Raw genomic sequence first — 15,058 nt, forward strand, 5'->3', positions numbered from 1 at the left:
GATTCCTAAGGCCGCCACGATGAAGACAGTGAGAGGGATATATAGAACAAGACACTCGATTCACTCAATTGAGGATCGAGGAGAGATAATCAATACAAGGAAGCTAAGGAAGCTAGAAAGATGGGGAAAAGATCCGAGGCCCTTAATAAAAGCTAGGCAAAGTGACAAAAGCGACAAAGTCAGGGAAAGTGAGGAAATTGGAAAATGGGGCAAGCTTAAGAACAACCGTTGGAATTCGCAGCGGTGAGAGAATGATCCATCACCTGGTCTGGATGGCTCCAAGACAACTTAGTTGTCTCTTGTCCGACCCAGTCTGGCGGATAGTTGGGCATCTCCTATGGAGACCTCCAACCCCCGGAGTATTGGGCTTATTTTATTATTTTTGTTATTTTTGTTTTTGGGCCTTTTTATTTTTAGTTTTGGTTTTTAATAATAATTGCCATGCTAAAATAGAAAAAGAAAGGAAAATCAAAACAAATCAAATCAAAATCAATATTGAAGTAGATATAGAATACGTCCAATCTGTCAATCTGTCAGAGTGACCGATATCACCCCCTATTATAGGCCATTACCGGATCCAGCTATAGAGTCATCCTCCCCTAGTCACATCTAGGAAAGGACCTAAGCACCCGGGGAAAGCGATCGTCATGCACAGCACGAATCATCGGGAGCTGCAAGTGTGCGCCGTCACCATGGACATGGACAGGGACAGGTGGAGACCTTTTTTTTTTATTTGTTTTTTTTAATTTTGGTTTTTGCCTCTTTCGATTTATTCATTAATTCCTTTGGGATTTTCAGGGAGTCAAGTGTGGTAGGTTTGAAGCGTCCACGGCTAGAAGGGCGTTAGTGGAGGATAGTATCCATGGATGGCAATGTATGGGGGACCTAGAAGGTTCCTTTTCTCTTCTCTGGGAGTCAACGGATGACGCATGGCAATATAAGTAAAAGAGAAACGCCGAACTACTCCATTTTCCACCTGTCCGATCTATACCCACTCGGGTATAGTTAGTCAGGCAATCCCCAATAGTTGCCTGGTAAGCCTAGTAAGCCGTCCTGTCAATTTCCGAGAGTTTGGCGCTTGGAGAGACTAAATTCCCGAGATACTATTAATCTAGATAGAAAGGGTGGGATATAAAAAAAGTACACAGGCAGAAAGGAAGAAAGGATGTTCTCGCAAAGTTTATAATACATGCATGTTGTGCATCACCAAATCCTCCCCGTGTCCCGGTTAAAGGGCCGTTGCCGTTGACCGTTGGTATCTAGCAGAGTTCCGTGCCTTTGAAGTTTCGAGGTCAAGATTTGTACAATCTATAACTTGGTATCTACTTGACGTCATGGAACAGGGTAACGCAGAGAACAGACACCAGACGAGACAACTTAAAACCCACTTCGTTTCACCCCTTGGTGTGACATTGATAGTCCGCTGAAAAATGATGTAATTTGGAACCCGAAAGTAAATAAACAGAAAGGTAAACAGCAACCAGGGGACACACCTCTTCTCTATCACAACCGATTTGACGCTCCACGATCGGACCAAGCGGAAAGGGATCCGGCCAGGATTCCACTAGCCGCATGAGCTGCATGAGAAACCCGTGTGGATAGCTCTATTCCCGGAGGCTGTCGAGCTTGTCCGAGGTCACGGGATAAAGACTCCGCGTGGCGACCCTCAAATAAGCAGTGGAGATCGCTTTAGTGTCGACTTCGTACTCCGTAGTCTGGACGCACTGCACCAAAGTGGATTCTTCGAATGGAAAATAAATTGCTTTCATGATTTTATGAGATAGGCGAGCTGGCGCTGCCACAGCTGAAGCGCCTCTTCTTGGCACTTGCGTTTTGGCTTGATCTTGCCGAGATATTGAAGCATTGTCCGAGAAGACGCCATGATCTCCACGCATTCCAATATGGGGTTCCATCTTCCGACTCCTACAAGTGGGTAAAGCTGTACGGACAACGTATGATATATTTTCTTTCGATGTGTTGGCAATGTCCAAGTGCCGAGGTTGCTTCCGACAGGGTTAGAGGAGCTGTCAGTCTTTTGCTGCAGCAGAGTCCCCGCTATTGTTCCTTTGCTTTTTCTTTCTTTTCTTTTTTTCGGGCGAATCATGCATATTCGACAGACAATTGCGGTCTGATAGATCCAGTGGTTCTGACTGGTTGGATCGAACAGGGCTTAGATGTTCCCCAGAGAATTTGGAAGCGAATTCCACGTTTCTCTTCGTTCTGCTCCTTACTCCGTATGGAGTAGGGCTGTGCTCTCTGTCAACTTGTGGCTGACAATCTCAAACCGCCGTCCCCAGACCATTGAGTCTGGTTATCCCCGACATGCCTTCGGGATGCGTGACATCGAACTATTTGAATTGTGCAGAGCCGGAGAAGTTAAAAAGATCCGGAATCCATTAGACTGGATTCATCGAGAACCCGATTCTTTTTCTTTTTCTTTTCCTTTTTCTTTTCCGAAATTCAGGTGTTGACTCTGCACTTCGGAAGTGGATAACGCTGTCCCCCCTTTTTATGATCTGCTTCGGCCTCACCGCACGGATCTCCGATTATCTCGTGTCCGCTGCAACCGCATTTTCCCTGAAAAAGCAGAAGAATAGCTTTGTCGGATCTAGATTGGCATATCTCCCGCTGACAGGTACGGTAGATGTTCCCCCTTCGGATCAACACACCCACATAGTCCGAAAACAGCGGAAAAAAAGCACAGCACATTGCGATACACCACCTATCACTTCGTGCCTCCGCCCTGCAGGGCGGGCCCCGCCAGAGAAAAAAAAAAGAGGTGGCAGTGCTGGTGCCCACGCGCTACCTAGCCTCGACCGAAATCTAGCCGAGTTCGAAACCGAACGGAAACCAGGGGAATCAAGGCCAAGTCCTATATTAACAATTGCATGTACGTATGGAGTATATGGTCGACAGGATGTGAGATGGAAATGCGAACGCCGATTCGATCTATAAACCTGGGTTTGTGTCCCTTGCGTGGCCTGCAGTGGAAGACTACCCAGACCCAGGTTTCCGGACAATGACAGCGCGGACCGACGTGCTCGCCCGTTTGCTGATCCTCGATCCACCCAGCTTCACGCTGCATAGGAATTGTCGTCTGTGTTTTTTTTTTTTTCTTTGGGTTAGCTACCAATACCGCCTTTTGGATCTAATTTTTGGGGGACGTGCAAAGTACTAGTGATGCGCAATTGATCCTTCTGCTCTACGTTGTACGGATACACGTCGCATCGGATGCCGAGGTATGGAGTAGAATAAGAATATACCAAATCGAATTAAGCATGTACCATCCCGGCAGTATGTATGTGCTATGTATGTACGAAGTACGGAGTACCATGTACTATGCAGCTACGTATCCAAGGATGTCTGATGCACACGATACACCCTAGTCCTGGAACCGAAACTCATTCTTAGGCACGCCGCGGACCCCGACATCAACCCTGAAAACCCGGCCGCCGTACCTAACCGACTGCGGCAGCCGGTCATCATCACGATCATCCTTGGCAGTAGTGATAAACAGCTCTGTGCCGACAAAGGCTGGACAGGTCACGTTGCGCGTCGGCAGATCGATCTGACCGATAACCTTTCCGGCCGGGGAAATTCGCAGGACCTTTCCGCCGCCGTAGACAGCGCTCCAGATGCAGCCCTCGACATCAATGGCAAAGCCATCCGGCTCTAGCGCATTGCCGATATCGAAGTGCACTCGGCGGTTGCTGATCGCGCCGGTGGAAGCGTCAAAGTCAAAGGCAAAGATCTTGCCTGTCGGTGAATCCGTCAGGTACATCACGTCGTCGGCTAGATTCCACCCGATCCCGTTGGGGATCGTCACCGGTGCCAGCATGTGGTGCACACTCTGATCTGGATCCAGTCTGAATAGGACCCCTTCTGCTTCCGGCTTCTTGATCTTTGGGTCGTTCATGGCCCCGGCCCAGAACCGGCCGTGGCTGTCCACGGCACCATCATTGAAACGCATCCTATATTTTGTAACAATTGGGGTTAATGTTAGTCGACGTTCTTCGATGTAGCTGTGGATTCTTTTCTTTTTTTTCTTTTTCAAACCCTTACCTCTCTGCTTTCCCCTCATCTTCGCCCCAAAGTTCACGAATACCGTGGATATAGGAGAGGTTCCCGGTAGTCTGGTCCAGCCGGGCGAATCCATGTTTGGCTCCCACAATCAGCTGATTGGATGAGTTGGCAATATTGGCGGTGACGCTAAAAGTCCCACGTGGTTTTCCCCGTCAGCAAAAGTGAATTTTTAGTTGATTTCCAGAACGGTTGGGAACCCACCCAACAGCGGCGTCAGTATCAATGGCCGTCAAGGAGTCAGGGCCCTTTGTCAGATCGAGGCGATATAGTTTGTGATCCCAGATATCCACAAACCGGAACTCGTTTTTGGCCACATCGTGAAAGGGCCCTTCGAGCAGCGTTCCTGGGATGTCGAGATACGGCTAGTCGAGTTAGTTGTCTGTGATTGGCGTAGATTTCTTTTTCTTTTTTTCTTTTTTCCTGTTCTGTGATACGCTCGGGAGGATAATCGTCACGTCTGACCGACACGAGAACCAGAGGAGAGCGAGAAAAAAGAAATAATCAAAAAGAACGAATCAAATGGCGAACCGCATGGAATACTGACTTCGTTGACCGTCCACCTCTGAATTTCAGACATGCCGATCGGTGATGGAGTGGACACCGCTATTTGGGAACTGAGAGATGTCAGGCTCATTAAACGGGTTATTCGTGTGCAAGCGTGATTCGAGTGGAATCTAGGTTGTCACCGTACTTACGATTATACTGTTCACAGAGATATATCGAAGAGGGAATATTATCAAGGAGATGGAGGATGAGAAGTGGGATATGCCAAGCCACCCCCACGAGGGCTTACTATCCCACTTTTACTACATGTTGTCACTGGTACACCGTACTCCGTGCCTCTTGGATCTGGAAGATGCTATCCTGCTTTTCTTTTTCCTTTCGAGCGAACTTGTAGGACAGCTGCAGGGATCCAAGTCCGTTCGGCAATTGAATTGAATCCCAAACTCTCCAATCCCACGCGCTATTGAATCTCCTGCAGGAATCCCGTGTCTGCAATGCGAATCATCACACCAGAGCTCTGAACTCTGAAATACCCATGAACTACGGATACTATGCGTAAACTTTCTCTTCTGCATCAATTCGTGCAGCTAGCCGCCAAGCCATACATAGAGTTCGGGGCTCGAGAACTCAATCATGATAGCAAGTACCCGTCAAAAAGTACCGTCAGATCACCTTCCAGACCGGCGCCAGGTGGCTTTTCACATGACCGACTCTGCATGCAGATGCAAGAGATTCATGCATGTGTGTGCTGGTGGGCGCTAAGACCTGGACCTGGAACCTGCACTTACTCTTGACTACCAATCCCAGAGTTCGAAGAGTAATCTGGCCCTTTTCCTGCCTGACTCGAGATTTGCGCCCAAATACCGCGTTGCAATTTCTATCCGTGCCATGCATGTCTGCGAGAATGTGCCTGCAGCCGGCTTGTATCACCTTGATTTTAGGGCGTGATGGGTCATGCAGGGATAGATGGAGAGGTGGGAATTGGGTTGTGTTGGATCCACCTTTTTCAATATGAACTGATAATCAGATCGAGGGAGAGATGGTATAGTTAACTAGTTAGTTCGCTAGTTACTAGTACGGGGTCAATAACCGAGGTGAACCTATACAAAGTAAGCATCGTTCGACCAATCAGCTTCAATGGCTCAGTACAATCCTCAAATGCACCATGCCCCATATGGTCCAGGTAAGGCTTGCATGCAGATAAGGCTTGCATCATCGCAGCTACGGGCGGAAGAAGTTGGGCATCAATTGTGCAAGTCCAGTTGTCTAACGCGAAGGTGATGGACATACATAGAGCCTGTGAGAGTTGAGGTTTCCCCTTCCTTTTTCTCCTGATTGCGCACGGGACAACCACTTGCCGTCATGTCACTGCACGGTGCAGGGCCTGATCTGCATGACGAGAAGTAACTTTACCTGGGCTGTGCACTCAGTAGTTCGATCTTGCTTTTTTTCCTTTTTCCCCTTTTTGCGGGTATCTGAGCAAAAGCGAGAAGTGGAGGCGATACATGAGATTGACGTTGTCCCGTCGAGATCTGTGGGGCTACATAGGAACAAGATCAAATAGATATACAGTGTTTGCGTTTTGCAGGGATGAGAACAAAAGGTTCGGTCATTATATACAGATCAACTTATGACAAATCAACTTATGTGCAATGGAAGAGATCCATTCCTCATTGATATAAACAGCTTACAACTTGGTGCCCATGTTCACATGCACGGCCTTGATCTGCGAGTACGCGTCCAAGCCAGCCTCGCCGAGCTCGCGACCGATACCACTCTGCTTGACACCACCGAACGGCACGCGGAAATCACTGTCGTTGCTGCTGTTGATCCAGACCATACCAGCCTCGATATCGGCGGCAACACGGTGGGCGCGCTCAATGTCCCGAGTAAAGACTGCGGCGCCGAGGCCGTATGTGGTGTCGTTAGCACGGCTGACGGCCTCTTCCTCCGTGGTGAAGCTAGCGATAGTAACGAAGGGACCGAACACCTCCTCGCGGGAGATGCGCATCGAGTCAGTGACGTTGGTGAAGATAGTAGGCTCGACGAAGAAACCACGTCCATCACCGACGTTCTTGTGCGCCACACCGCCGGAAGCGAGCGTGGCACCCTCAGCCTTGCCGGCCTCGATGTATTCAAGGACCCGGTCATACTGGGCCTTGGTGATCTGAGGGCCCTGGAAGGTGTCATCGTGGAAGGGGTCGCCGACCTTGCTGGTGGTGTGGACGGTGTGCTTGAAAAGCTCAACGAATTTGTTGTATACAGATCCGTGCACAAGGATTCGCGATGTCGCAGTGCAGACCTGACCCTGGTTGTACATGATACCAGTGTGTGCCCACTTGGCGGCCTGCTCGAGGTCCGCATCCTCAAAGACGACCAGTGGCGACTTGCCGCCAGTCTCAAGGGTAACGTTCTTCAGGGTGCCTGCGGCCATCTTCATGATCTCACGGCCGGTGATGGTGGAACCAGTGAAGGCGACCTTATCAACACCGGGGTGGGTGACCAACGCACCACCAGCAACACGACCATGGCCGTTGACAACGTTAATAACACCGGGGGGGAAACCTGCCTCCTTGATAAGACTGGCCAAGTACAAAATGCTGAGCGGGGTTTGCTCGGCGGGCTTGAGAACGATAGTGTTACCGCACGCAAGCGCGGGGCCCAACTTCCATGCTGCCATCGCTAGGGGGTAGTTCCAAGGGATGATCTGGCCAATAACGCCAATAGGCTGGCGGAGGGTGTAGGCGAATTTGGCCGGGGTAGTACCAATGGTCTGACCATACACCTTGTCGGCCCAGCCAGCATAATAGCGGAGAGTGTTGGTGACCTCACCGATATCGTCATTCAAAGAGACCTGATACGGCTTGCCTATAATAGATGTCAGTTCTTATCTTGATAGTCAATCGCTCACTTTACTCACCATTATCCCAAGTCTCGATGGTGGCCAGAGTCTCCTTGTGCTGCTCAATCAAGTCCGCCAACCTGGAAATCAAGACACCACGCTCAGTGGCGGGCAGTAGCTTCCAGGAGGGGTCCTTGAGGGCCTTGCGAGCGGCCTGGACGGCGATATCAACATCCTCCTCACCGCCAGCATACACTGACGTGATCTCAGATTCATCGCTGGAGATCTGGTCAGTACTCAAAGTTACACAACACACTTCAGAGGGGTACATACGAAGGGTTCACAGAAGCAAGCTTCTCGCCAGACTTGGAAGCCACAAACTCATTGTTGATGAAGAGACCGATGGGCTGATTGTACTTGCGCCCATTTGGGGCAGTAAGGTACACTGAGAGTTCAGACATGACGAAGGGGGAGCTGTGGAATGAGCGACGCGGGGCGATGAAGGAAGTAAGAGTTGATGGACCTTTGTACAAAAAGCGTAGGTGAATACGGGACATGGAGGGGAGAGAGGGAGAGAGGGAGAGAGGGGGTTAATAGAGGAGGGGAAACCCCCCTAGGGCTAAAAAGTTCCAAGTCGCCCGAAGAGCTCCCCGCCTGATAAGCCGATAAAGACGCTCCACCCGGATAGACTTACTCTTCCGAGTCTCCGTCCTCCGTTGGTTTGTTAGATTTGCAATAATCTCGCTCTCTGATTGGCTGGCAGCCCGCATTCGGCGAGTATTCCCCTCGTTTCTTCATGAGACCCCGGGCCAACCCCTTCTGCTTACAAAGTATGACTAGCCCGACCTCGGGAGGTCCAATCTATTCTTTTGTCACGAACGTTTAAAGTACCCCACAGCTGCAGACCTGCACATACATAGCGTCATAGCTCCGGGATGCTCAGGCCGTGTTCCATGACTCCGAACTGGGCGCCGGATGCCAAGGATATTGATCGACTGAGTGCGGATATGGTGGCGGAAAATATTGACTTTTATAGACATACCCGATACCGCCTTCTAGATCCGTCACCACGCATGCATTAACCAGGGTCCGACGGGTGTTTCCAAAGGTTTGAGACAATTCTGACCCAGCTTGTTCCGGACGACTGGATAATTTGGGGCACACATGTGTGAGGGCGATCAGTGACAAGAGCGATATGACACCATCCCGCAAGTGCCAAATCGGGCTGCTGGGATGTCGGCCATCGGGGAATGGTCAAGCTGCAAAGCAATGCGATCAGCCTGTATGGCAATGACCTTGCTGCTGTTGCGAATAGATCCAAGAGAAGCGGACTCCTCCGGTGAGTCTATCCCTTGCACATATTTATAAAGGACACATCGAGTCAAATAAAATACGCTTCAATTCGCTTGTGCAGATAACCCATGTTCAACCGACAACGCCGTCGATAGAAAATACTTGGGAGAGTTATACGAGATAAAACTCTCTGTGCATCGCTTGCATGTAGCGGCTTGCTTTCTCATGCCTATTCCTCCTTCACTCCTTCCTGATGAACTCCTCTTGTGGTTCCTCGCCTGCCAGCTCCAGTATGTATTTCCATTGTGCTGGAGTCACAGAAGACACACTAAGCCGGGATTGCTTAATCATTTGAAGATTCTCGAGCGGCATTCCGGTCTGGCCATGAGACTTCAGATCCTGGAGGGTGACTTGCTTCCCAAGTTTGCGGCGATATTCAACGTGGACGACGACCCACTTTGGGTCTTCTCGCTTGGACTTCGGGTCGTAGTATGGGTGCTTGGGATCGAAAGCGGACTCTGTCATGGGTTGTTGATCAGCAATATGATCAAGCAGTGTAATTTCGAGGGCAACAAACCATCAGTGGAATACTCCTGGACAATCTCCATCACTCCCACAACTCCAGGGACTTTGCAGTTCGAGTGGTAGAAGAAGGCAAAGTCTCCCTTCTTCATATTGCGCATGAGACTTTTGGCTATTCGACTGTGAGTATCATTCTTGTGGTCAAAGCTACCGTGACTTTAGACAGGAAAACCTACCAACATGGTTGCGCACACCTGTTCAACTGTTAGCGATCGCCTGGATGCAGAATTCGAGACAGGTTCGACGTACCATCCCAAGGCTCGGGTGCTTCTGCAGCAGCCAGGTCATCAATAGAAAACTTCACGTCCTTGCCCTTTTCTAGGCGAGATTCAGGCTCGGCCTTCATCAGCCAGAAAGAGCGGCCAGTTTCAGGAATGACATTGGCCGCAGGCGCGACCTTAGACTCGGTGATTTCGGCTTCTTCATTTGGCACAGGGTTCTTGCGGGGTCTTCCACGACCATCCTTCTTCTTGATCTTCGGTGTGATGGGTGTCGCATCGCCTGATAACACAGTCCCAGGTCAGCATATATCACCCACCACATATCGTATATATATACCTGAGTCCTTGCGGGGACGCCCACGGCCTCTCTTGGGGCCCGTTGGGGCTACAGCCTCAGGTTCTGGCTCAGAAACAATCTTCCGTGGACGACCACGGCCACGTTTAGGGGCATCAGAAATAGGCTTGGGAGCCGAGCTCTCGGGATTTTTACGTGGACGCCCACGGCCTCTCTTTTCTCCAGTCTGGGGTGTAACATCAACCTATTCCACACATGTCAGCGCTATGTCAACCGTTGGAGTGGAGAAGCCATGGGACGCGACGATCAGCCCCTGCATAATGTGCTTACCACCGAAGCCGATTCTGCAGAAGCTGGAGCTGCAGAAGTTGGAGTTGCATCTACATTATTTCGAAGCCGTTTGGAAGGCGTTGAAACAGACTCATTTGCGCTCACGGCGCGTTCAGACTTGCGTTTGGGTGGCATGACTGTTCGATTGTTTTGCACTGATTAAGTGACAGTGCAAGGCAGCGAATATACGCAGGAAGCGTAGTAAGTGCAATAAATGCAGTATAACTAAATAGAACTGTACAATCAATGGGGTAAGGATCCCGCGAACTGTTGAAAAAGCTATCAAATCCAGTTTAAGCAGGAGCTTCCTGGAATGTTTGGCACTGAGCTTGACGCGGATGTGGGTCTGGGGTCGCACGTGATGGGTCGATCATGATCGGCACTACAAACCGTTAGAAGTACACAGCTCTCCTTGTAAACAACCTCGATGGTTATCAAGGCATCGATCACTATTATCTCAGAATCCCTTCAATTGCTAGTTACCGCGACTGATCGACATTTGAGGCATTACTAGTGTACTTTAGATTTGGTCAGTACATGTTGATATTGAGAACTATTCCAAATGCTTTGAAGAAGATATATATTCTACCTACTCTAGAGTAAGCAACTCGCGCCGAATACTTATCCTCTCTGAAAGTATCTCTAATGGCAACCGGAAGTTTAAATCTATATTTATTTTATGCCGTCAATCAAACATCTAAGATCATACTGAGACAGAAGTGGATAAAGATATCAAGATTTATTGTGTAGATTCAACCTGTATATATGTAGTGTCCATTAAGCTCACTATAAGTCTATTCATATAGATGATCGTACTAGCTGAATACATATATTGTTTGGTCCGCCACCTTAAGCCAACTCTTTTCTAATGAAAACAAACTTTGGAAAAATGTACTGTATCATAGCTTCAAGGTGATGTTATAGTGTGAAGGTAATATTAGACTTGGAGGCAGCAAAAGACGAACGTATTTTCAGATGATGTATGTTATAATATGTGCCTCGATTAGCCCCACTACATATGTATGTGGGTCAAATACTTATTGAATCAGAATTGTCTAGAATGTCGGATTAAAATCGGCGTGGAGAAGATATACAGATTTGCATGTGTTAGGCCTCCCTTGTCCTGACGTACAAGGTATATTTTACTTCATAGTGAGTTTTCGATGACAGGGTACCATTCATCATGTAAAGGTGATATTGCGCCATCACTTCGGGTTTCTATTGGTCCTGACCAAAATCATGTCGGCCGAATAAGCTTGAAAGAGGGTACATAACTAGCTATCAAGGTTCCTAAAATGTAGTTTAGGGCCTACACAATCAATAGTACAGACTTCCAAGGTTGTTGTTTTTCATGTAGAAACATTAGATAGGAATTGTTCCATGCTAGGTAGCCTGCACATATTGATTCATTCCTATTCCTTGATTGCTTGAAATAAGATCGAGTTGGTTACAACGCAGCCAGAAAACTGGCAGGTTCAGCTATATCGAGCTTCTCTGGTTATGACAATGGCCAATGTAGATATGTACCTAATAAGAGCCACCCATAGGATGATTATAGGAAAGTCAAAATTGCCATTTTCCATTTAGGCGCCAATGGCTAGAAGGAAAGGGTATAGCAAGACAATAACGTGGTAGTAGTGATATATTGGCAGGCCCCCTACCTGCAAAGTAGAGCTACTCCGTGCATGTAGTGTGTTGTATGTATATTGTAGGTAATGTAGTTCTAACATAAGGTTAGGTAAGGTTGAGGGGTAAAAAGAAACCCAAGGAACCCGAAATGCTCATCCACAGTTGATATTGCATCACGCACGCTAAACAGCCCACGCTGTGTGCTGCCGTGCATGCGCCAATCATGGCCGTTCTGCCGGGCGGAACAATGATCACGCCATCCAGAACGAAGCCGCGGTGGGACAGGAACCAGCCAGATGAGGTTAAGGTGGGGTCAATCCATGTATCTATGGGAAACCCGGAGGGGATGTTATTAACCTCGTATCTCGCCAACTCGATCTTACTTTCCTCTCTCCCTTTCATCTACAACTCAATTTGACCGATCTATCTATTCACAATGGCTGAAGCTCCTATGTAAGCTCCTACCTCTATATTCAAGATGCATACAATACTGATCGTCTGTTAGCCTCCGTCTGGGCTCTACTGCCCCCAACTTCAAGGCTCTCACCACCCAGGGCGAGATCGACTTCCACGAGTTCATTGGTGACAAGTGGACTATTCTCTTCTCTCACCCTGCGGATTTCACACCAGTGTCAGTAGTTCCCAGCCCTCTTGACCTCTGTGAAGCATGTACTGACAATCAATAGCTGCACCACTGAGCTCGGCGCCTTCTCCAAGCTCGAGCCCGAGTTCACCCAGCGTGGTGTCAAGTTGATTGGATTGGTGAGGCTCCAAGGTTGACAACCCTTAAGCATTAGCTAACGCAGCTGTCTCTAGAGTGCCAACGCGCTTGATTCCCACGAGGAGTGGATCAAGGACATCAACGAAGTCGCCTCGACTCAACTCAAATTCCCTATCATCGCCGATGCCGACCGCAAAATCGCCTTCCTCTACCAGATGATTGACGAGCAGGACTTGACCAACGTCGACAGCAAGGGAATTGCCTTCACCATCCGCTCCGTGTTCATCATCGACCCCGCCAAGAAGATCCGCCTGATCATGGCCTACCCCGCCTCCACTGGCCGTAACACAGCAGAGGTTCTCCGGGTTGTCGACTCTCTCCAGACCGCTGATAAGAGAGGTGTCACCACCCCGATCAACTGGCTGGTATGATCCCCGTCCCCCAGGTCCTGGAACTATTGCGAAGTATCTTACTAACTCGATCAAAGGCTGGCGATGACGTTATTGTGCCACCTACAGTTAGCACCGAGGATGCCAAGAAGAAGTTCGGCGAGATCCGTGAAGTGAAGCCGTGAGTTTCCTTGTCCAACTCCCAGTCCGAAAAGAGGATACTAATACCTTATAGTTACCTTCGCTTCACTACTCTCAAGGAGTAAACGAAGTCTTATGATATGATGCTAGAAATATGAGGCGGGTTCATCTTGGGACATAGTTTCCCAATATTAATGAAACCTACTTACGCCGTCCTTTTGAATTATGCGCTTTTGTAAGAATTTGCTGAGAGATTACGTGGCATTTCCCTGCCCTCAGATTTTTAAGTCGTAGGTTCTCAGATAGTTTCTCTTTCAATGTATTGCAATATTTCCAGACTGTCTATCCTAGTAGTCCTAGATCTATCTTTCACTTCTTTGGATAGTACTATATCATGGAGCGTAGTATATGGCAGTGCTCAGTGACACGTTTGGGCATTTTGTAAATATTTGCTTGAAGCAATTTGTAAGTCAAAGGCTTAATTGGATCAAATTAATTGAGATTCAGTCGCATCCAACGGATTATTAGATATTGAAGAGGGGCCCTGCAAGGGAGGCGGCAGGTGTACCGACAGTCCTGCCTGCGAAGCAGGGTGAGAGCAAAGTCGGCTCTGGGAGTAGTAGGGTGCTAGAGAGGAGCACACGATGGGATGACTACTAGAAGAGAAGGTAGAAGGTGTCATCCCCACTACAATAACAATGATTGTTGTTGTAAATTCTAAACATCCCATCTTCTCCAAGCGCCCGGACAAGCCGAACAGTTGATGAAAAGGAGTTCGCGTCGATCAGGGGTAGTGTAAGCCCAATGACACAGTGCAACGAGGCATATGCAAGCATAGAGGCCAAGTCGCGAGGTCCAAATATTAGAATAATCATGACGTTCTGCAATGCAGAACATTCAGCGATTAAACTGAATAGAACAGATACTACACTTGATCTAAGCCAGAGGCAAAGAGAGCTGAAGAAGAAAGAAAAGAAGAAGAAGTTCTGGGGGCAGGGCCACCTTCTTATAGGTATCCTAAGGGCGGTCGGTTTATGCCACTATTCACAAATGAGACAAACAACGACATATGCTCGCTTAATTGAATATGTAAATGGTATTTAAGGCTGGGCATGTGATATTTGGTACTCCGTAGAGTACATGGACTTTCCACTAGCAGTCACAGAGTAAGACAAGGAGCGAATGAAGTGACTGGGTGAAGAGTTCACAGGCTTGAACAGCATGCAATGCCTGGTTTATAGTTTCGATATTCTCCAGGGACATTTCTTAGTGGTTGCTATAAATATGATCATCCTTGTCATTCCTCAATCACAGATATTAACGTTTATCAAGCCACCTGCCGCCCAGTTCGAAACAAACTGGTTGATATCATCATACCTGGAATAGTGTCGGATGACCTGACAAGCATCACCCAAGTCTTCATCTGTGTTTTCATCTATGTCTTCTAGATCGATCAAATCAATTCGAGGCCCGAAGCCTTGGGCGAGAATAGATTCGTCCCTCGATTCCTCATGTTCGCCAGAGGTTTACTTCCATCGGGCTTTATTGTTGATATTGATGTTTCTGAGTGCCTCGGAGCACTATAACCCACTATAACTAGTACTCAACTGTTTCTCAATATTCCATCAAATCTGGTTGAATTGCGAGGGCAATGGATAGACTTATGAGAAAGGGGAGAGGGTAAACTTGGAAGGACAAAGCCAATATACAAAGAGGCGCACATCAGCGCTTTTACACAACATGGCGTGAATGTAGTAGTAGTTAGTACATCTTCTTCGTCCAGCCTTTTCCTCCGAGCAGGTGCAGCTTCCTTTTTGGTGTTCAAGTCTGAATTCGCAAGTTCGTCACCTCTTGTTCCCCTTCACCTCTGTTCTCTCTTCGTATGCCCGGAGTCAGGAGGATAAAAGGTATCAAGATCATGATAAACGGTGTAGAAAGGGACCTATGGGAAAGTATCACAAAGCATAAAGTAATTAAAATTCATTCAGACAAAATATTTATTCCCTAGTAAATGCATGAATTAAGAGC

General features: G+C 48.2%; 4 protein-coding genes across 4 annotated transcripts; 1 reads left to right on the top strand and 3 right to left on the bottom strand.

The window, feature by feature from the left end:
* Window positions 1-3,382: 3,382 nt before the first annotated feature.
* LCP9604111_4935 (SMP-30/gluconolactonase/LRE family protein) lies at window positions 3,383-4,660 on the bottom strand (the record flags this gene model as incomplete). The annotated part of the gene is made up of 4 exons (XM_039072689.1): window positions 3,383-3,971; window positions 4,063-4,209; window positions 4,285-4,445; window positions 4,628-4,660. 4 exons carry the CDS (start codon window positions 4,658-4,660, stop codon window positions 3,383-3,385), a joined length of 930 nt encoding a protein of 309 aa, XP_038928906.1.
* A 1,614-nt stretch (window positions 4,661-6,274) lies between these two features.
* On the bottom strand, window positions 6,275-7,890 carry LCP9604111_4936 (aldehyde dehydrogenase family protein; the record flags this gene model as incomplete). The annotated part of the gene is made up of 3 exons (XM_039072690.1): window positions 6,275-7,455; window positions 7,508-7,707; window positions 7,763-7,890. 3 exons carry the CDS (start codon window positions 7,888-7,890, stop codon window positions 6,275-6,277), a joined length of 1,509 nt encoding a protein of 502 aa, XP_038928907.1.
* A 1,072-nt stretch (window positions 7,891-8,962) lies between these two features.
* LCP9604111_4937 (EVE domain-containing protein) lies at window positions 8,963-10,285 on the bottom strand (the record flags this gene model as incomplete). The annotated part of the gene is made up of 6 exons (XM_039072691.1): window positions 8,963-9,240; window positions 9,300-9,416; window positions 9,481-9,498; window positions 9,554-9,805; window positions 9,863-10,064; window positions 10,151-10,285. 6 exons carry the CDS (start codon window positions 10,283-10,285, stop codon window positions 8,963-8,965), a joined length of 1,002 nt encoding a protein of 333 aa, XP_038928908.1.
* A 1,930-nt stretch (window positions 10,286-12,215) lies between these two features.
* Window positions 12,216-13,155, top strand: LCP9604111_4938 (peroxiredoxin; the record flags this gene model as incomplete). Its single annotated transcript, XM_039072692.1, has 6 exons — window positions 12,216-12,232; window positions 12,285-12,410; window positions 12,466-12,541; window positions 12,596-12,925; window positions 12,988-13,070; window positions 13,125-13,155. The coding sequence occupies 6 exons, from the start codon at window positions 12,216-12,218 to the stop codon at window positions 13,153-13,155; spliced, it is 663 nt and encodes a 220-aa protein (XP_038928909.1).
* Window positions 13,156-15,058: the final 1,903 nt, after the last annotated feature.

This window comes from Penicillium roqueforti (assembly GCF_015533775.1).
Source record: "Penicillium roqueforti strain LCP96 04111 chromosome Unknown scaffold_11, whole genome shotgun sequence".
Classification (NCBI taxonomy): domain Eukaryota; kingdom Fungi; phylum Ascomycota; class Eurotiomycetes; order Eurotiales; family Aspergillaceae; genus Penicillium; species Penicillium roqueforti.